The sequence below is a fragment of the Pangasianodon hypophthalmus genome, chromosome 18 (assembly GCF_027358585.1).
Source record: "Pangasianodon hypophthalmus isolate fPanHyp1 chromosome 18, fPanHyp1.pri, whole genome shotgun sequence".
Taxonomy (NCBI): domain Eukaryota; kingdom Metazoa; phylum Chordata; class Actinopteri; order Siluriformes; family Pangasiidae; genus Pangasianodon; species Pangasianodon hypophthalmus.
Genome location: NC_069727.1, coordinates 8,411,242 through 8,434,309, shown reverse-complemented (window position 1 = coordinate 8,434,309; position 23,068 = coordinate 8,411,242). Strand labels below are relative to the sequence as shown.

At 37.9% G+C, this 23,068-nt stretch overlaps 1 protein-coding gene across 1 annotated transcript; it reads right to left on the bottom strand.

Annotated features, from left to right (window-relative positions):
- Positions 1 to 696: 696 nt before the first annotated feature.
- Positions 697 to 21,669, bottom strand: waslb (WASP like actin nucleation promoting factor b). The gene is made up of 11 exons (XM_026923646.3): positions 21,109 to 21,669; positions 16,492 to 16,626; positions 11,676 to 11,762; positions 10,058 to 10,154; positions 8,761 to 8,784; positions 7,324 to 7,504; positions 6,967 to 7,009; positions 5,451 to 5,604; positions 4,208 to 4,710; positions 2,114 to 2,222; positions 697 to 1,719 (listed from the first exon to the last, which is right to left on the bottom strand). Exons 1-11 carry the CDS (start codon positions 21,211 to 21,213, stop codon positions 1,661 to 1,663), a joined length of 1,497 nt encoding a protein of 498 aa, XP_026779447.3. The 5' UTR covers positions 21,214 to 21,669; the 3' UTR covers positions 697 to 1,660.
- Between the last annotated feature and the right edge of the window lie 1,399 nt (positions 21,670 to 23,068).

Here is a 23,068-nt window from a genome sequence, read left to right as displayed (position 1 = left end):
AATCTCCACTCTTCTGGGAAGGCTTTCCACTAGATTTTGGAGCTTGGTTGTGGGGATTTGTGATCATTCAGCTACAAGAGCATTAGTGAGGTCAGACACTGATGCTGAGTGAGGAGGGCTGGGGTTCAGTCAGTGTTCCAGTTCATCCCAAAGGTGTTCAGTGGGGTTGAGGTCAGGACTCTGTGCAGGATATTCAAGTTCTTCCACTCCAACCTTAACACACCGTGTCTTCATGGAGCTCGCTTTGTGCACAGGGGCATTGTCATGCTGGAACAGGTTTGGGCCTCTTAGTTCCAGTGAAGGGAAATTGTAATTCTACAGCATACAAAGACATTCTATAGAATTGTGTGCTTCCAACTTTGTGGTAACAGTTTGGGGAAGAAGCACATATGGGTGTGATGGTCAGGTGTCCACAAACTTTTGGCCAAGTAGTGTATAATAAGGATAACTTTTATATGTGGTAGGCATTATAAGTGAAAATGCACACGATACAAGAACTCATTATGGAATATAAGCAGACTGGGTTCACACTGATTACACAAAAATAATTACACAAATAAGAGAGGTTTTCGGTTGATCCCAGGTGATTAAGTTAAAAACAAACAAAAAAATCAGCACATTATCAAGTAGCTAAGGTCATCTATATCTCTATATACAGTATAGCGCAGAAGAGGATACAGTGAACAAGTCAAGATATGCAATCGCAAACACTGTGTAAATATTGACATTTATTTGAGTGCACAATTTAATAAATCTCATCTCAACACTTCCAATATCCGATGTTTTGCAGTTTCCTGCTACAAACATAAATCTCAGACAAAAAAAAAAAAAAAAAGTAAAAAGAATGCATGTAGCCTGTAGTCAGATTCATGACTGGGATCTTTATGCGGAATTAGTAAAGCATCACAGCATATCTGTCATTAGCATGACAAATGAAGTCTGAGCTGACATTTATTTATTTATTTTTTTTAAATACATGAACACTGAATTGACTAAAATAAACCAACAATTCTCAGAATATCAGAAATAAAATATTTCTGGGTCTCTGGTTAATTTAAAAAAAAAAAAAAAAGGAAAGATAACTAGAACCAAAAACTACAATTGCTAGAGCAACTGTTGTAAGAATTCCTCAAGCATGATACGTTTTTTTTTTTTTTTTTTGCATATATCTGTGATATTACTCTCTATTCACATAGCAGATTTAGACTTTAATGTATGTAAAAATATAAGATTCAAACTTTAATATTTTAAGAAAATAATGACACCATGCTAGAATCTGAATTTAGAAAATGTGAGGTACAGAAGAATGCTGCATGAAGATAGTGTTCCTGCTTCCAGTAAAAGTTGCCAACATTAAATTTGTTCCTTTGACTTTCTGTAAAAGATGGATCAGAAAAAAAAACCCATTCGACTCTGCAAGTCAAGAAAACATGATGCAAACTGCACAGTAATCTGAGAAGAGGAGGATAAAGAAAAGAAACCTGTAGTAAGACAAACCATGACAAATGGTTCATTTTCAGATGAAATGAGGTATTACACAGATTAATAGAAAAGCAAGGAGATAACCATTTAAATTATAATCGGAGCACGATTCAGAGACTGAAAACAGTTTAGTGTTTTCCTTTCAGACCCCGTGATCAGCGGGAGGGAGAAAGTGCTGTTAGTCTTCCCATTCATCTTCATCCTCAAAGTCATCATCATCATCATCATCATCTTCCTCTGTGGAAAAATGTTTAGGTTACAATCGATGATCAAATGCTAATGAGCTCGTTGTAGGACACCACCAAAAACACATAAAAACACACACACACAGCTACTTAATTCTCTGCCTTCATCTAAATCTAACCCTAACCTCATTAACCGAAAGCAAATCTTTTGATCTTTTCATTTTTAAAATAGTTTTTGTTAAAAAAATAAAAGGGTAGTTTATCTTGTTGGAAACTGCCAAATGTCCCTACAAGGTCCAAGCTGTCAGATATTCCTATCCTTAAGGAGACATTTGGTCCTCACCAAGATATAAATACACGCCACACACACCAGAAGTCATGTCGCACACATCACAAGTCGTGCATGTGTGATGCAAAGTGCTGGGTGAGATGTGGGTGTTACACACCTGAAGAGTGGATGGCTTTGCTCCTCTTCTGCATCACCTCCATCAGAGCTCCCACAATGCCTGCTGAGGGGGCGGGAGTTGCTGGGGCTGGGTCTGAACCATCTGGTACCTACAAAACCACAGCAGTCAGAAATAATCTGTCAGACAGCAGAACATGTCTGTTACATTTAAAGAAATTAAACAGATAAATTCCATATTCAGCAATATTTTAGTTTTATATTATAGTTTAGATTTTCTTCTCCAGAACCACTCCCAAAACATGTCAAAGGACAATCAAAGCTGCACAAATGTTATACGATGTAATTAAAAAAATAATCAGTACATATATGAAACAATTCAATGGCAACCATTCCCAGACTTGCCTGCATAATTTAAGACAGAATTCAAATTCGATTGAAAATGTGTATTTGCTTTTTTTTTGCACAACAACGTGCCAAAGGCTGCCAAGTGTCCGCTCTCTAAACAAGTCTGATTCTGCCACATTTAAAAAGTATAACAATCCTTTTATTTGTTATGCACTTCCTCTTGTGCACACTAAACCTGGCCAAAATAAAATGTAGGCAATCCTGTTCACATTTGCATTTCTACCTAGTGTACATGTGAGCTGTGCCGCTCGTTCAGTCTGTCTAATTTAACATTTAAGCAGACAAGGTGTAAAGAAAATGTCAGAGGGATGTGAGACCTCAGCCTTGTTGAACAATGCAAGTCCACAGGAAGGAATAGCTGGGAGTTCTGTCATGTTTAAAGCCATTAGCTTGCTAAGTACAGCATTTCCGAATCAGGGAAACTCTATCATATTTTAAATAAAAGCACATTTGAATAACAGAGAGGAACAGTCTGGAGTGTCAACAATATGGGCTGGGACCGGCCCAGTAAAGGCTCTAATCCGGCTCAGCAAATGAATTTAGAATCCATGTTATAAATTAAATTCATATTGTAGACCAAAATTGAGTCAAATGATAAAAAAGTGAGTCTTGGTTATTCCACTAGGGGGCAAAATAGAGCAATAAACTTATTACTATTATTATTATTATTATTATTATTATTATTATTATTATTATTATTGACACTGTAACCATGACTCTTTCCAAAAGAACTAATTTAGGAGTTTTCTCAATCACTTTTTTCAAAATTCAAATTCAAATTTTATTTGTCATATGTATAACCATACACAGTACGACTTGCAGTGAAATGCTTTATACAACTGTTCCGACATAAAATAAGAAAATATAGAAGAATATTAAATAAAGAAAAATATATACATAAAAATATATATGAAGAGATTAAAACAACAGTGTATAAGAATATATATATGGATATATGGATGGTGACAGCAGCAGTCTGACAGTACAGATATAAAGTGCAGATATGTGCGGTTTTGTGCAATATGTGCCGTTTGTGCAATGTAATGTGCAATAATGTGCAATGTGCAATAAATGCAATACTGAATACTAAATTGCAATACTAAAATAAATAGTAACATTATGTAATGTAGATGTAAATGGAGGTTGGTTGTTTTTTGCTATAATTTTGCGAATTACATTGATTTAACGCTCACTTTAATATTATGAGCTCTTATGTGTAGATTCATGACATAAAATCCCAATTTAAGGCAAGATGAATGCCGATGCAAGCCAGTGTGTATACATGGTAAAATGTAGGTGATATATGTATAATCCATTTGTGCGTTCAGAATGTACCTTTCAGATAGGTTAAGATAAATGAACATATTCAAGAAGAATTGTTAATGTGTTATTGGTCACTAGGCTGATTTTTATGGTCCAGCCCACTTGACACTGGACTAAGTGTAATGTAACGTGGCCCATTACCTAAAATGAGTTTGACATCCCTGATCTAATCCATTTCTGACATATTTGAGTCTATATAAAATACATTATAACCATAACCATTATATGGATGAGGGTGAGTTTAAGGACTCTTAACTGAGAAACTAATAAAAAATAAAAATATATAAACTGATCAAAATAAATGTATTACAGGACACAAAGACAAAAAAAGTCATCTGTAATATCAATTAAAACATTCATGATGTAGAAATGAACAATGGTGAAGCCACATCAAAGATGAACTCACTGTTTTGAGCTGGATGCCCTGTCGAATTTGGTCTAAAAGAGCGCCTCGACCACCGCTGTTTGTTACCGTCTTGTTCCCTTGTTCAACTTTCTTCAACGCCGCCCCCTCTCTAATCTGGTCCAGGAGCGCAGACCTTCCCTCTGAACCCGATCCTGGAGGAGCAGAATTGAGTGGAAGTGGTCCCGGGGGTGGAGGTGGAGGAGGAGGAGGTGGAACTCCTCCTCCTGCAGAGGATAGTGGAGGTGGAGGAGGTGGGGCCTGTGAAGCCATGGATGCAGGCATAGGTGGAGGTGGCAGGGGGCCTCTCGTTGGAAGAGGAGGAGGTGGAACTCCCATGCCTGGTCTGGAAGGAGGAGGAGGAGGAGGAGCAGAAGTGGGAGCTTTGAAGGGAGGTGGGGGAGGCGGAGCTCCTCGCCCACGGGATGGGGGTGGAGGAGGAGGAGTACCTGAGCTATGGGCAGGAGGTGGAGGAGGACCACCTCGAGAGGGGGGAGGGGGAGGGGCTTGAGGGAGATAAAAGCAAAATATTTTAAGCAACCAAATTTTATATATATATATATATATATATATATATATATATATATATATATATATATATATATATATATACACACACACACACACACACACACACACACACACACACACACACACACACACACACACACACACGCGCGCACACGCGCACACACACACACGTATATATGTGCTAAATAATTACACTGAAACAGTATTTAAATGTTCTGTTTCTACAACAGCAACAACCTCCAAACTCTTGTGTTAAAATATTGCAAAAGATACTGTTACCATTTAAGATCTGAAAACTATCTTGATATTCAGTTTTGGATTTATCACCTACCATTAAAATGGACATTTAAGGTAAGACCTTACTTAGCAGCATCACTGATTTATAAAGTGGAGCCAACTTGCCCTGATTATTAAGTTTCATATCTAACAAATTTCAGGCCGAGCAATAAATCAACACACACTAGTCTGGGACATCAAAAGTTAGACGCTGCAGATGTAGATTGTAAAGTTGTTCTCACAAACTGCCCAAGGAAGTACTTGAAAGATTTTAAGCATAGAACTGATGCAAAGTCGAGTTACTGGACTGTGTAATTTTAACAGCTTGAAGGTAAAGAACCCTACGAACACACAAACAAGCCAGTATGGTGTAATATAGTGTGTCTCCCTTATCCCTTAGCATGCACACACACAAACACACACACATACACACACTTACCTTGTCTTCGGAACTCACTCTTTACAGCCTCCACGCCTCCTTTTTTCTCGATAAAGTCGTAGATAACCTTTGACGTCTCCCTGTCTTTTAGCTGGGCTTCAGAAATACCGCACACGTCAAACAGGCTCTTCAGGTCTGGGTCTAGATTATTAAGCTGGGAATATACAAGAAGCCAAATAACTGGTAAATAGTAATGAAAAAACATAAAACAAAAAGGTGATATTTTACCACTCAACAACGGAAAACTATCAGTTTGCATTATTTGGCACAATATGTAACAAATATGCATATCGGTGATCAGTATTAATGCAGCAAATTGCTTTTTTTTTTTTTTTTTTCCCCAAATGGGGCAATTAGCTTTTTTTGTAATTATATAGTGTCAGGAATATGAAGTAATTTTACCAGTTTTAAAAAGAATTCTGGGATATATGGATATAAAAGTATGACATCCTTAGTCCTCTCTGTTATTCTCTTACTTCTAGTACTAATATAGGTACTAAAAATCACATACTGAAGGTCTTCAAATATGAAAAAAATTACCTTTCAGCTGAGGAAATAAAAGTCCAAACATACTATCCTCGTAGGGTTGACATCAGTAAGGGTAACTTCAGCACTCGATGACATAATAAACCGAGTCTGATCACCTGGCCATTTCAAGCACCTTGATATCTGATTGCTGCATCACACATTAATATGCAAAGCAGCTTATTATGCTTGACCACTACTTCCTTGAGCTCTTCCTCATTTTGTCAAAGATGTCTGCTGAGTCAAAAGTTGCGATTTTGCATGCCTTTACCTCAAAAGAAGGTGCCATCTGTGACGTAATGTGCTGAGGAGGTGTTTTGCTTGTCAAATGTGACCTTGAGAGTTTATTTACACTTGCATATCTGGCTATAAAGTGTCTCAGATCTCCTGAAGTAGTTTGAGCAATCTGTTTTAAATGTGTCTACACTAGTGATTGATATTTTAACCAATTCATGAGTTGATTATGCAAATACAAAAAAAAGAGTAAAATAACCAGTCACTGGTGGGGATGAAATTATTTGCGTAACAGCACTAATTTCATGACATAAACATAAAATTTCCCCTTCAGCGCAAAAAAATAGGCAGCTTATGGAATAGATTTACAACACAAGTGTTATTTTTTTGCACTACTACAGATAGAAGAGCCATTACCAGTAGGGTTTGTATTGCATAAAACATGGAAGGTGAAACTGTTTCACTTTCTTAAGCAAAAGACATTTTAAAATGCCAAAATCTATTTGATCATGAACTTTAATGCTAGAGATTCATATTCATGTACTTTTCTTTTGTTAACACTTGGCTAAATTTTAAATTTGTTTGACACATCTTGTCGTTTTTATTTAAGTACCTCAGACAACTCCTAAATACCTTCCTAGTCAGTAAATATGCTTACTACAGAAAGTATAACATAATATAATCCTGTAATCCTGATAATAAAGACTCATGAAAGGACCAAGGATTCATAAGTGCTTACATCAAATCCCGTACTTACATCGAATCCTGTGTTAGGATCCCAGCCTACATGTCCAACATGCCTGACAGGGAAAAAATACACAATGATCAGACTTTTATACTATTATACGTCCAACAGACATCCCATCATCTGGTACACATCCTCCAAAAACTGGGGATTATGAGGGGTGGGGATCTATTCACCTATCATTCACCTATCTATTCACCTATCAGCGTGAATTGCAAGCATTTGATGCAATGGAGAGGAAATATAAAGTGGAATCTTACTAATACAGTCATTAAGAAAATAGAATTCCAGGGAGGAACTTCTGTAGTTTCTGGACCTGCACATCATTTAACATGTGAAAAACGGCGTAACATTAGATGACGGACTCACCGGAAGTTGCTAGGTGTGCCAATTTCAGACTTTGTGATTTTCTTCTTTTTGTTTTTGCCTTTGCCCTTGTCTTTTTTAAAGTTGCTGGAGAGGTTGTTGTTGACTTGATAACTGTTGGTATATCGGACATTGTTGATCTCAGGGTTCCTGATGTCCACTGTTGCCATCGGCAGTGTAGGCTCTGTAAATAAAACACATTCCTGTAACCTATAGAACATGGCCACCTTCCACTACAGCTGTAATTTGTACTTGCTTAGATAGCCCTATATACGTGTGTGTGTGTGTGTTTGTGTGTGTGTGTGTGTATGGGACTTTGTTAATATCTTAGGCACCCTAAACTTTTATTTTATTCTCATTTTGTCTTAGATGTTTATTCTATGACTTCTGCATTATTGCAACAATTAAAAAAAAAAAAAAGACATTTTACATTTCCTTTCCAAACTTTACTTTTCCAACCAAAATTTTGCAATTTTCCAACTACATGTTACAGAAAAATGGCTGTCAATAACGAAGGAAACACATTATGCAATAGTTAACTTTTTCAGACATGGAAAGAAAGGAATGCAGGCTGTCAGGAATTACCTGCCAAAAAAAGTCTTCAGAAAAACTGGCAGATTCTCAAAGATGCTAAAAAAAATTTACCAGCCAATTTCCTTAAACTCCAAAAAAATATACATGAGACTACAGATGCATTGTTAAAGATAACAAGTTGCCATTCCGAAAATACCCCTGAAACTACAAAGCCAATAGGTCCTCTGAGACAACAACAGCTTCATACTGTGGAATACTACTACTACTACTACTACAATTATTTTGCCCATTCTTCTTCTTCTTTCTCAGACAACTGGTTGACAACTGGACAAATGTTTATGCTGTGTGTCTTATTCTTTTACAGTAAGTAAATGATTGAATGTTGATTAAAGTTGCTATTTTTTTTTTCTGGAAGGCCACTTCTCTATGGTAAATAATGCAAACAAGACAGAGCAAATCAAATTTAATTTTCTCATATGCTGAATCTGAAGTTGGCCAACACTATGAGAAACAAGGACAAGTTTCCACAGATTTGTTGAGAGAAGTTTTTTTTCCCCCTCCATCTGGAGCCAACTGTATATATAACAAAAAGACCTAAATGCTAATTTCCAGTGTGACTGGATTTCGGTGCCTCTAAGTGGCTGTGCCTCCAGGCTGGGAGGATACACACAGCTATAACATGAACATTTTAGCAACAGGGGGGAACTTTATAAGGAGGAGGTGTAGATACTTCACATATAGGGTACATATGGTGGCAAGACCATTGAGAGGATTGAGTAGTGCTACCGTGCTTTAAAGAAGAACACATCTGGGGAACAGTGTATGCATGATTCTTTCATTGTTAAAGTAAATTAAGTAAAGTAAAAATTCAACTGTTGTCAATTCATGGATTAAAGTTCCACCTACCATTTTGTGGCACAGATCTTTTTTCTGGAAGACAGAAGTAAGATAACCATTATTATGCTTGAGAAAATTTCGTTAATGTACTTTTAGTGTCATACAGTGAGGAGAAAGAGAAGTTGAGGCAGTAAATTGAAGAAAGGTTTGTGACACACTTTCATAGATTGAAAGACCAATCACAAGCAGCTGTTATGGAGGCTTCATGTGGACAATTTGGCCCGTTTCCCCGGCATAACCTGGTGAGTCAGCAGACATGCAGAAGAAACTAAGGAAGTGTTTTAAGAAGAATAAGTTATGAGCAAAGGTAATCAAAAGCAGACCATCTTGGTAGGACTCCACAGAGCTTCAAAGTACCAACCATCTTCAAAGAGAATGAGTACGAAACATGAGATAGGCAAGATAACAAGGAGCGTGCACAATGATGAAAAAAAAAAAGGATGATGGCATGAGGAAGAAAGAGACATTCTAGCAAACGACAGAAGAGATAGAGAGATTCACCATGTTTACATGCACACAGTAGTTTAAATGTAGATAATATTCCGATTTTATTCTAATGTAGGCAAGGGACAGCTGTAAACTCCATAAATAATGTTCAAGCACTACTATATCAATAAAACAACTGAATAATTAATTCATTAAAAACACTATATTTAATTAAGATTAGTCATGTTTTTTCAGCTTAAATTTGACCCTACTTGCTAGCTGGATTTTTGCTAGCTACATTAAAGTCTCATCAGAAAGCCACAAAGGAACATATTCTATGGTCAGTCATAAATGTTGATTACAAGTGATAATGGCTTTCTGAAGTGTTTTCTCACAGAAATGATCACACAGCCTTGTGTAAGGATGCGTTTTGTTTGTTTAATGCACAAAAATATAAAGAATGACTTTACAGTCTGGGAATTGTGCTGATTTGATTCAATACTGCAATGCAAATCTAAAATACAAAGCTTTTTTTTTTTTTTTTTTTTTTTTACATTTCGTTGCACTGCACTATGTTATCTATGGTCACAAAAACACCAACGCTATAAAACGCCACAATCTTGCGCCATGTTCATGAAAATAGTGACCTCTATCTTAAGATGAACACATTAATATGATATATAGTGATAAAATCAATCTCCTGTTGTGAACTATTTAAAAAGTGATCTACCTGCCCTATAAATTGGACTCAATGCAAAGCAATTACAGGGACTTTGCATAGTAAACACAAAGAAATATAATGAAGATAAAATTGATGTATAAAATGATAGAAGTGACTTTAAAAAGAGACAGGCGGTCACAAGACAGACGCAGTGCTTACCAGTTTTCCTGTGTCTTCTCGTTGCCAGCTCGTTGGTTGCCACTCTGAATTGTTTGGCCTCTTGCTCATCAGCAAAGTTGAAGCCAATCTGACACTTCTGTTTTGGGGTAGAATTGAATTTGCATCAAAAATACTGTACAAAATCCAACAAAATGTTGTGTAAGTAGACAAAGTGTTTTATTATATTGTTTGCTACTGTGATTATGATATGCCTACTGACAAAGAACATCAGTGATGCTGACTAACCTGCATCACTTTAAAATTATTTATAGTTATTAGATCCCTGGGTTTATAGAAGGTGCTGCAGGATTGCATCCAAAACCAATATTAGAAGAAATATTTACACAAATTTTCATGACTGTTCTCTACTAAGCATGGATCTAGTAGCTTTCCTGGGTGAGCTCTGGAGACTTTCCTAACCTTACATGGCTAGACGTCACGTCATGCTTGACATAAGAGGCAAGATTCTTTTTTTCTCCTTTCCATCACTCATACTCCCAAAATGATTTTTTTTCTAGACAAAGTACTGCTGCTCCAAATTAAATCCCGCTCATATGGTAGTACTGTCATCTCTAATCATACACCACTATGCATGGCATGTTCATTTCCATACAAGCTCCTTACTCCCAAACTCTTACGTTTGATCTCTCTGCTCCTTTCTGACCACGCCTTTACACACTTTCTTGCCACACAAATCACAAACTCTTAGACATTAATTGCACTTCAGAGATATCCCCCTCCACTATCTGGGAGACACTGAAAGTTTACATTATGTTCATGACCAGATTGTCTCTCACCTATTATTTCAAAATCGACAGCACAAAGTCAAATTTTTGGTTTCTCACCTGATCTCAAGATGTTTTAAAAAAAGAATCTCTCTCCAATCTGACTTTGATAGTGGTAGCGCAGTGGTTAAGACTTTGGCCTACTGATCAGAAGGTCATGAGTTCAAACCCCAGCACTGCCAGGCCGCCTCTGTTGGACCTCTGAGCAAGACCCTTGACCCTCAACTGCTCAGTTGTATAAATGAGATAAATGTAAGGTCACTCTGGATAAGGGTGTCTGCCAGATGCCATAAATGTAAATTTAATTCTCTTCCTATAAACAAATCCTCATGACTGTAATTACAAGTTCTTACATAAAAACAAATCTTTGTATAGGAGGTAAGCTGCTTTGACAACACTTGACTACTGTCAGTGCTCCTTGCCAGCTATCTAGTTAGCCAAAGCACAAACTATACACTTTAAGACAATCCTCCCAAACTTACTCAAAATTTGTATTCCAGCAAAGTGCTATTAAGAAACATCCCATTCCAAGAAACTCAATGATGCAATGACATCAATGATGCAATGATTTTTTTAATTCTGAATGAGTAACATTCACTGTTCCGCCCAACAAAAGTCATCTTAAGTGCATCCAAGGATGCTTTGCTATTGCTTTCTGAGGACTTCACACACAAAACTGTTATAATGAAAGTCTGGAATGCAACCTGGCTGTAATTATTTCCATCTACAATGCCATTTTATATACAGAAGGTTGCACATGGTCATACAGTACCACTCTGAGTACAAGCTTTAATAAATTAAAAAAAAAAAAAAAAAAAGGGTAGAGCACTTACATCTCCTGCAAAGGTCATGAAGAAGGGTTTGGAACAGTTCATTACAAAGCCTGTGTACAGCTCCTGTTCAAACAAGCATACGCCATCCTGTGAAAGCATTGAAAGCATTACTTTAGTTGAGAACAAAGGGATTAGGCTATTAACAGGACAGCCATGTTAATGTGGCGTTTATATGACAGCCCATTTAGTATAATCTTTCATTCCATTTTCTGTAGTGCAATGCTCTGTGATGAAGTGCTTTGTTCCCAGCCGTGAAGGCAAGTCAAACACAGTTATTCTAATATGACCTTGCCTACACTCCACCTGCAAAAACACTGAGCTAGCACCAGGCCTTTTCTTAATGAAAACGGCTGTCACGAAAGTATTTTTGGATAGATTTGCAATGTGTCATTCTACTAAATTAAGCAGTAAGATAGAGTTATATAGTTTATATTATAGATAATTACACATTAAACATTTTAAAGGTACAATAACCAAGTACAAGACTATTGTGATATTGCCCTTATTCAGCAAAGTTACACCCACTATTCCCTTATTTACATATCATATGCATACGGCACTCCCCAGTTCATTCTTATATACATCTAATTTACTTGAAACACACCATATCTATGCAGGTGTTGAACCATTTTCCAACTTCATCTTCACGTAGTTATTACAACTCTGTGCATAGCTGGGTTTTTATTTTAACTCAAATAGGTCAGATTTTATCAAAGCTCCATTCATATAAACGAAACACTGTACAAAATCAAAACTGAAACTAGACTATCAAAATGAATAAAATCAAATTTACTGTTGATAGGTAATAATGTAATAACCTCAAAAAGTGTGTTATGATCTGCATGAACTTAGGTCATCTTCCCAAGACTCTCCAGGGCAAAACTGCATGACACCTTGCCATTAGCTTGAGTCTGGCCACTTGCATTTGATATTTAAAATAAACACAGCTGATGTAATCTAACTGAGGGATATTGCCAGCCTTTTGTCAATATGCTCCTAATATTAACCTAACATCACAATATCATGAGATGGTCATGTACATTAAACATTTCAAGTCGCAAAAAAAAAAACAAAACTGATTTTAAGATACAACATATGCAAGCCTTGCCCTGAGTGTAAAAGGCAGAAATCATATATTATTCTTAATCACTAATGTTAAAACAATTATTAATTGTAATACCAAGGAGCCATGTGAATGGAGCAAGACTAGAGATATGCATCAGGTCTGTGATCAACAAAAAAGCTGCAGATGGGTTGGGCAAACTTTCTGAGGGAGCAGGAAAGAGTGAACATGAAATATCTACTAAATGCTAGTTATGCATGTTACTGTTATATAAACCCTGGATAACCAGCAGGGGTAGTGAGAAACTATTTGTGAGTGTGCATGCTGAGCATGCATTGCACAGAGTCACGTAGTGATGTTTGACACAGTACTTGCAATAAATATTGCTGTTGCACAGTCATTTTCCCCTGAAACCTTTTCACTGAGCCAGCACCTGTTCTGAATGACAAGGAACCCTGACTGACACCCTGGGTCCATAGAATGACAGTTGCATACATAACTAACATTCCATTTCACCCCTCCAAAACTCCAGAGGCAGTGAGCATCAGTCGCAGCCAATCGTCCAAATCAGAGAAAGCAAAGCTGCTTGCATGAATCTCAAAAACGCCCATGGCACTAAAAAGAGGTCAAAGTGTAGGACTTTGAATTGGAATGCCTCTCCTTGAATGCCAAACTTTAAAAACCACCTGTGTTCTGGGACGATGGGGACATGAAAATTAGCATCATGCAGATCCACCAACATGAACAAGTCCTGTGGTTGCATGACCTGAACTACATCTGACACCCTTGGCATTTAAAAAGGAAGGGTCTATAGGGACCTTCCATGCCTCTGTCCAGAAGGAAATGGATGTCCTGGGACAGAGCAATAAATTTGTTGGGGTTTGATATCGACGAGGCCTTGGGCCCATAAAGGCTGATGGTGCTGGTGGTGTAACTGTAGTTTGTATTCCTTTTATAAGGACCACTGATCTGATGTAGTTGCTGTCGAGTCGCTGAGTGATGGTTTTGGCTGTAAAGCAACCTATTGCCAGTCCCTGCACTTAGGTGATGGGGGAGTGCTGTCTTTGAGCCTGACCCTCTGAGTGGATAACGGGCAATCAGGCACGTACCAGGGATCTGAGGGAGTGAGTGTGCAAGGCAGGCAGGGACCATTGCGGGCGTTGGAACATGGGCCCGAGTTGTGGTCATCTAAAGGGGGCACACGTGGTCTCTTTGGCCATGTTTTGGTCTCTTTGGTCTCTTTGGTACGGCACACACGGGGGCACATGGTTTCTTTGGCCATGCTTGCTTTGCAGTTTCCAAAACCCTGGGCCTCTTTGGTGGCAGGCCCAAAGAGTGACACACAGTATAGGTTCCACAGGGTCAATTTACACATATCTAAAAAAGGCTGATTAAGTACACTTTACACCTAGGTATCCCAGTATTGAGATAGCAGTGTCAATCAGCTCCCCTTCTTGAGGGATCAATTTTTGTACATTAAAGGATCGGCTCCAATTCTAGCAATAAAACGGCTAACATTTTGCCTTTGCAAAATGTGTGTTACAGAGAAAGCATACCTATGCTGCCTATTTACTCAAGATTTCTGTTTCTGTTATTCTCTTGGTAGATTACAGTTAATTTTTAATTGTTCTACACAGTAATCACCAGAACAATACCGAAAAAGCTTAACAAAGAACATTACAATGAAAGCTAATTTCATCTAACAACCTGAATACAGCGTTGGTGTTATGTTGCCGAGCAGAATCTGACTCCCCTTCACATGCACTGCGTGTCACACAGTAGCCTATTCTTAACATTGCATGTTCTCAACAGAAACAATAGAAATGTCGACTAACTATGCAGCAACGGTAAAGCGAGAGTACACAAAGAGGAGTCGGATTCTTCTGGGAAGTTGGAATTCAGCACAACCAGTGCATAGCTGGTAACAATATTATGCCATTAAACCTGCAATGGTATTTTCAACCATTATTATATGATTTTTAAAATGGTAAATCACAAACAGGAAAAAAAAATCAATATCACCCAAACCTAGCCACACCCAACCTGCTTGTTATTCATATTAGCAAGAACGCGTGCCCCTGTATTCACGTCTGATGGCAGGTCGTAATTCATCTAGAGAGTAACTTAGAATGTTTTCTGGGCTTCTTGTTGTATGTATCAGTCAGTGCAGATGTAGGATTTTGGGAATAATATGCTGTTTATGCTGTGAGGCTTGGGCCAAATTTGACAGTAAATCTGCCAGTTGTGGGCGTTGTCAAAATTGGCGATTTGCATCATACAGATGGTTAACACCAAGGCTGTAAGCACATAGCTGATGCCTGTCTTTGGCTTCCAAGAGATTCAGACATCAGCTACGTGAGAATAATCTTTGCAGCATGGCTCTTTTGGGTAACCACATGATGTAGCATGATTTAGCATGGAGGAAATCTAAGCCAAATGAAGAGAAAAGAGAAAAGGTTATGTCATGTGGAGGAACAACCAGCTCCAACACCAGAAACAGATTAGCAGAACTCCAGGTAATACATCATACTCAGCAATAAACATGTGTGCAGTATGACAAGATTAAAACCTCCCAACCACACAGGCGTGCTAGTCAGCTAGACAGTGGGGATGTGGAATATTCGGAGGTGATTATGACGTGACTGACCAGACAGGGAGATTACGGAGCGAACCGTAAAACTACACAACGAAAGCTTGTAGGGCTAATGTAGCAAACAACATTATGAGTGGTTGCTAATACAGCCTGGGGAAACTGATTTGAAGCGAAGAGACACTATGAAGAGGTAAAATGAAGTAATGTGGACAAATGCACTGTTATTCACATGTACAGGGAGGTATCCAAGTAATTCTGGTGGGTAGGAAGGATGAAATAGAACTATTTGAGGGAAAAATAACAGTACCCATGTTCTTCTGAGATACACTGTATGGCCAACAGTTTGTGGTCACCTGACCATCACACTCATATGTTTTTGAACAGCCCAAGCCAGATTTAGTCCTCTAGTGTTTGCCGTTATAATAACCTCCACTCTTCTGGGAAGGCTTTCCACTAGATTTTGGAGTGTGGCTGTGGGAATTTGTGATCATTCAGCCACAAGAGCATTAGTGAGGTCAGGTACTGATGTTGTGAAGCAAGGAGGCCTGGAGTGCGGTCGGCATTCCAGTTCATCTCAAATGTGTTCAGTGGGGTTGAGATCAGGACTCGACACTCGAGTCCTAACACTCCTACCTTGGTACACCATGAACAGGTTTGGGCCTCTTAGTTCCAGTCAAGGGAAACTGTAATTCTACAGCATACAAAGACATCACTGTGTGCTTCCAACTTTGTGGCAACAGTTTGGGGAAGAACCACATATGTGTGTGATGATCAGGTGTCCATATAATTATTTGTAGGTCTGTGTGTTAAGGAACTTAAAATTAAATTTAGGAGGGTACAGTAATAGGCTGAAATGCATTTTAAGCAGTATGTCGGAAAAGTCAATGTTGTGGTATCAACAAACAAAACTGTGACAATAACAGAGAGTTAAAGACTTGGCATACTTTCACTCTTGAAGGATAGAAGCAAAACTATTTGTTTCCTTGTTTAATGCTTGATGGAAAGAAGTCCCAAATAGAACCACAGATCATTTCGGGATTTGATGTGCTCGAAGAACATTATTGCCTTTTATTTAAAAGGTTAAACAAATATGGATAATGACTTGCAATGATACTCCATCCAATATCTAAAATATCTGATGTGCACTGTTACCAACTCACTTTGATATCAAATACTCTGATAAAGTACGATCGCTGAGAGCTGTCTTTCACCAGACAGCCCACACCACAACATCTTTTTTTCCAGGATGAATTTCCTTCTGCTGCATACACCTGCACCACGGTGGAAGACAGGGCCTACAGAGAGAGAAGAAGAACAGTGTCAAATATTCATTTATAAACTGATTTTTCTGGGTTTCAAGACAACAAAGGTCATAGAAACTATGTTTTTAGGAAACTGTTTCATTAGGACATCACATTCACCTTGTGTGAAATGGTATTTTTGTGCTTAACCATAGCCAGCTTCAGCAGTGCACAGATGGATTAGAGGGTTAAAATATGCACATTCAGGACTTATACACAGTACACACTAATTCACCTGGGTACATAACTTTTACCGCTGAGAAAACACTAAAGAATGCTTATAGCGTTGTTTCACCCTAAAAACTACAAACTCAGTAACTGGAGCTCCAGAGAAAATCTAGATGATGGTGATTTCCGTGAATGTACTCGCTTGATCGTTGTGTCTGTGTTAGCATTTCACAGAATGCACTGATTTCTCCCAAAACATGCAGAAAGTCACAACGATATGCATAAACATTTTCATCTAAAGCTTCAGTTAATGTGTCTAACGTTGTTTTAGCTTAAAATATCACTTTAAAGGAAACATGCTGCACAAATAATTTATTGTTTTATTATATTTATTTTATTAATTTATTATTATCGTGTATTATAAAAATCCAAACTGCACCAAAGTGACTTGTTTAGTATTCAAGAGTTCTGACTACTGGCATAACATCCATGTTTGATGATTACCATATTATAGACATGGAAAAAAGTTTCTTATATAACACCGGAGTCATTTCCATTCATAGTGGTCTAGAATCCGAATATGGGCTGTTTTTCTGCAGTTTTAAAGTCAACCTGAAATCAAGACAGCCCTTTTAAATGGTGTAAGCTCATGTTCCTGGTCAGATTTCAGAATTCATCTGTATTCATCACATAAAATTCATCTTTGTCTGTAAATCTTCCCCTGAAGTGCAGCGACTTTAGCCCCCCTGTAAACAGTCTCTGAGTACGGTACTGTGAGAGTTGCAAGTGGGCTAAAAAAAAAATTAACCAATGAGCAATTACATGTCAAATTGCTTGTTAACCTTGCAGACCAAAAAGGCTTTAATTAACTGCAAGATAAAAGCTCACCAGCATGTAGGGGAAGATGGGGGAAGAAGGAGGAAACTGGGAGGTGGCCTACAGGTTCCAGTATCTCAAGTGTTCCTGGAATTCATTATATTTATGAGCAGGCATTGGCATGTCTGGCAGGCGCTTGATGTCTGGGTCGTTGGCTAAATTTTATTATTAGCACTTCTTGAAATCATGAAGACCTCTTTGACCTCATATATGGTGTGATAAACCGCCTTGAAAACGGTAACCATAATACATAATACGTTAACAGTACCTATAATATTACTTGCGTTTATTGTTTTAGCACCAGTTAACATCCAACAAACATAATCTTTTCTGCAGTTTATATAACACCAAACATACAGTCTAGCTGATAACACATAGCAAATTTATTGCTTACTGTATAGTACAATCTCTTATTACAGCGACCAGCCCCATTTTACAGCCGGAGGCAATTGGCTGATTTGAATTTAGAATGTTACTGTGACAACTTTATCAGACACTTTATCAGCGATCTTTACTGGATGTAGAAGGAAATGCCGTTTCAGGTCAGTCACATCCCATGGGTCTTATCATCTACATTCACTAGTGTAGAACTGTCACATGTGGTTTGCCTGTTCTCAACTATGAAAATACCACGCTGTCACACTGTCTGCTCATGGACACACTAAAATCTAAAAGGAGGTACAGCAAATCTGGATGGAGTCATACATTAGGAGATGTTCTGTAATATGCTCTACTGCAGACGTTTTCAAAGTAACACCTAAAACTACAGTCTTATAATATAGTAGCAGTTCACTGGTAAACACAGTGAACAGTACATTTTTATAATAACCAGGACTGGTTTCTGACCGTGTCATGAAAGCAAAGCGTTTTAAATCACTGCCCAGGTATAATCACCATTAATTTAAATTGATGGGTTTTTTTCCCCTAGACAGAATTTTCAGCCATTTTTCTCTTTCAGACAAAAATCAAAGATGCCATTTTTTTCTAATTCAGTGGCATCCCTAGTTCACATTCAGTAGTTAACTGATATTATATACTTTTTTAAAATGATTTTACAAAATCTGAGTTTTCCATAACAGAGAGCAAGAGTGCTATATCAGCACATCTTTCAAGCAGAGAGCTCAAAGGTCTGCACAACTGTCAATCATTCCGGATTCACATGCCGATTAGGTCATCTGCCACTTTTATTTTAGGGGGAAAGAAGACTACTGTTCTTTTGGCATATTTCTGTGTTCCACTGTTAAAATGTGAAGCTCCTACATGCAATTTTTTTTTTTCTTTTCAGGCACACGCCTCAGTTTGAATACCTCTCCTCTATAACGTAAAGCATAACTTTAATTTTGGATGTTATTTTGTATACTTGATGTTTACATCCCGTAAGCTCAGCCCAACGTTAGCAAGCAATTAAAAGCCTCAATTCGTTTTTGGGTTAATGTATTAACAGGAAATCTGTGGTTATTTCTTTGGCAGCACACATGACCCAAATCCTCCTGAAACCTTTCAACGCTGGTAATTTAAAAACAGCAAACCCTGGGTTCGCATCCAAGAAGAAGACTTTTGCAAAGTCGATCACTATTTTCCAGCCACAGGTGTTAGTGAGTCCATCACAGCACTTCCTGCAGCTCTGCTGATGGTGCAGTGTAGCCTCATTATTATTCTCCACCTTGTTTGCCAAAAAAAAAAAAAAAAAAGCTATTTGCTCTGCCACGACGATCAAAGACTCTCTTAAGCAGTCCTCAACACTTCCTTCTTGATCATGTAACAACAGGGGTATTGATGAAAAAAAAAAAAACAAGTCACTGATTAGTTACGGAAAAAAAGGAAGAAAAACGAGGGCATGACGGTGCTCTGCAGATCATGGCGGCAAAATGGACTTATAATATAGCATGAATCAAAAAGATTTTTCTCATCTCTTTATTTTTTTATGCAATTAACTTAGTCATTGTTTGAAACAAATTTTGTGCAGAATTTAAAAAAAAAAACATTAATGTAATGCATGATTTCATGGATAATGCATGATGAATGATGGAAATGTTCGGTCATGCACTGAAACGCATTACTACGCAACTCCAATTCTACTTCTCTGAACTTTGTCCTGAGTGAGGAGGAAGTTTCTCTACTTCTGCTGTTCCTAGAACAGTCGCATATACCTGCCTAAACATAACACAGGTAATTCACTGGAATGAGGAAGTGCAGCCCAATCTGGATCCGAGGCAAGTATGACCTAAAGGTCACCTTTTTCAGGGCAGGTTCCTACAGACTGCACTTCGCTTGGCATAAAGATTTAATAAAAATCCCTACGGAATAGGAGCTGAGGGGAAAAAATGATGAAGCATGTTAGATAATTACAAATCAGGTTCAGATGCTGGAATATTGAAGTTTATGGTGCACAGGAAAGCAGTATACACAACAACACACATATCAGCTCAAGACAAGACCATTATTTCTTGTACAGTATGAGATACTTCTCACCTAGCATTAACAAATATCCACAGCTTTCTAGGAGAAACCAGTTAAATTTCAAAACCAGGTTTAAATTAATAGGCTGTAATCCTGAGCACTAGCTCAGCACAAGGACTTACTGCTATAAACTATACTGCTATAAACCAGGGTTGCACGATATATCGAAATATAGCAAATGTAAATATCGTGATATGCATATCAGCAGGGTTTGTGATAACTGAATGATTTTAATACTTCAAAAAGTTACGAAAAGTCAAAGTTTTAGGTTGACGCAGGTAGCAGGGAATGCTTTCTTTTTCCTCAAAAGAACATGAGACGTGTATGTTGGTTAGGTCAGTTTCAGCTTTTAAATATATAACTAAATATATATAAATTTAATTGAAATTGATTTTACACTTATAGCATTTTGTATTTTTCTTCAGTATCGTACAACCCTACTGTAAACCCAGTCCATGTCCCTGTCTCTCTCTCTCTCTCAGTCCACTCTTACTGTGCTTTACTTCACACCTGAGCGAGGCTAAAGGCGTTGGCATGGAGTGTGACAGGCAGGTAGCATAGGTGTTTTGGAGAAAAAGAAATTGGTAAAACCACTAGTTATAATTATCCACACGTTAGTTTTTTGTTGTTAAGTGAGGCTTAGGAAAACCAAACAAAACAAAGTCCTACGAAAAAGATATATAAAATGAAGTCATTAATAAACAAATTAAAAAATAAAACGCTGGCTAAGCAGCTTAGCTAGCGACTTAGCTAGTGAAGAATGTCAGAAGCTCACTAGGCCCTGAAACTAACTAGAAACTTTGTCGGTGTGACCTGGACACTGCTCACACACTTCCTGGCGCAGTGGAGCAGCTAGTTCACAGCCCAGTTCTGCTTATTACTGCTGTGGATAGACAAATGATGTACAAAAGAAAAGAAAAACAAGCGTTTCGGCACTGAATCAAGCTGATAGATAAGGGGTTAGAAACTTACAGTGCATCTTCTGCCCAGGTGAGTAAACAGAGCATCATTCTGCTGCGCGGAGAGTAGCTTGGAGCCCACGTTAGTGACTCTCCTGTGCGGCGGCTGTGCGCTCATGTCCCCTTCTCTCTCTCTCTCTCTCTCTCTCACTCACTCAGCCTCCGCTCCTGATCCACAATCACAGCAACAAATATAACCACAGACACCAAATCTGATCATTGACTCAATCAGCGCCTCTTGCTGTCCGACTTCATTTGAAGGTCTGTTTCGGTCAAGCCCAATTAAAAAAAAAGTTCTGTGGTAGTCCAGAAGCCTAGTTTTTCCCCATAGGATCCTGTGGATCTCTCAAGACTCGGAACTCATCACAACTCCACTGGATCCAGCAACATGGCAGCGTCCGAGCACAGCAGAGGCACTCACACGACCGGGAGAAAGTCCGTGTGAACTGAAAAGGGATACAAGTCAGTCATATGTCAGGGGCTGTTCAACACACACGATTACACGACAGACACGATTACAGCCTCTCTCTCTCTCTCTCTCTCTCTCTCTCTCTCACTCACACACACGTACTTCCGTAAGCTGATCGCGTCAGTAAGAAGGATAGTGGGCGGAGCCAAGTGAGTCAACCCGGGATGACGCGTCATGTCAATCAACCCAGGAACTCTCAAACAGATGCCTAGAAATAAAGTCACTAAAAAGGTCCTTAAATTTTATGGAGAACTACTTTACAATGTCATGCCCTGACTCTACATCCCCAAATATTATGGATCCTGAATATGCATTTGGGAAAAAGGAAGATAATCTTTTTTTTTTCTTTCCAGACTATGTTGTTTAGTATGTTAAATAATGTTTTTTTTTTTTTTCAACTTAATCTTTACTTGTTAATTGTCAACAATGTAACATTCCTTTAATTCCTTTAAAAAAAAAAAAAAAAAAAAACTGAATGCATTCAATCCCCGGCTGAACTGTGACGTCTTAAGTATAAAATCTAATAACAAACTTGGTTTACAGCAGTAATAATGATTTTAAATAATAATTGAATAAGTAGAGGTTTAGAATTTAAAGTTTAGAAATCAGATCAGATCATCATACTGTGCAACACAACCTGCAAAAAAGCTTAACGCTTAATGCTTAAAGCTTAATGCAAACTGGTTCACTACAGTCAGTGCAACCAAAACAAAATGTCTCCTATTATTGCTCAGACAAACTAAGGTAGTCTAGTCTAAAGCTATTTCCATATTATAATTGTTATTATTATTAATAGTATTTCCATATTATATTTATAGGCTATATTAGCCTATATCATAAATCAAGTGTGATAACATCTTTGAGCCTATGTCGTTAATTTCAGCCTGCCCCACCAAAATCTTTGGTCATGAGCTGCTGCTAAAGGTGTCACCTTTTTCGATCCTGGGCTCAGGTTCCTGTCGTTATGGAGTTTCACAGGTATTCTGTGTTAGCGTGGGTTTTCTCTGAGTTCTCCCATCTCCCAAAAAACATGCCGGTAGTTGAAGCAGTGACTCTATAATGCCCTTAGGAGTGGCCCTAGTGAGTGTGTAAAAGAGTGTGTGAGAGACTAGAGACTGTAACTTTATACAGCAACTGCTAAAGTTGGAAGTTCCACAGATACTATGAGTGAAAACGAGCAAAAAAAAGCTCTTTATATTCTTTTGTTTCGTATACCTCTTCTGTATTTCAAAAGAATCATATAACCATGAACAGACTGTTGTTCAAAATAAGTTAATGTCAGTGAAAATGTCACATGCTGATCATTTCTTTAGGAGAGGCTTCAGTTCCATCAAAGGTCAGTCAGATGAAATTTTTTTTTTAATATAATGGAGGTAGTCTAATAATAAAAGATTAGAAACAATATTATTTAACAAAGAATAACATACAGTATACTGAGCGATATGGCGAAGTTTTCTATTAGGAGATATCAGTTAGAGATAACAGTCGTTTTTTAAGTTTTCCG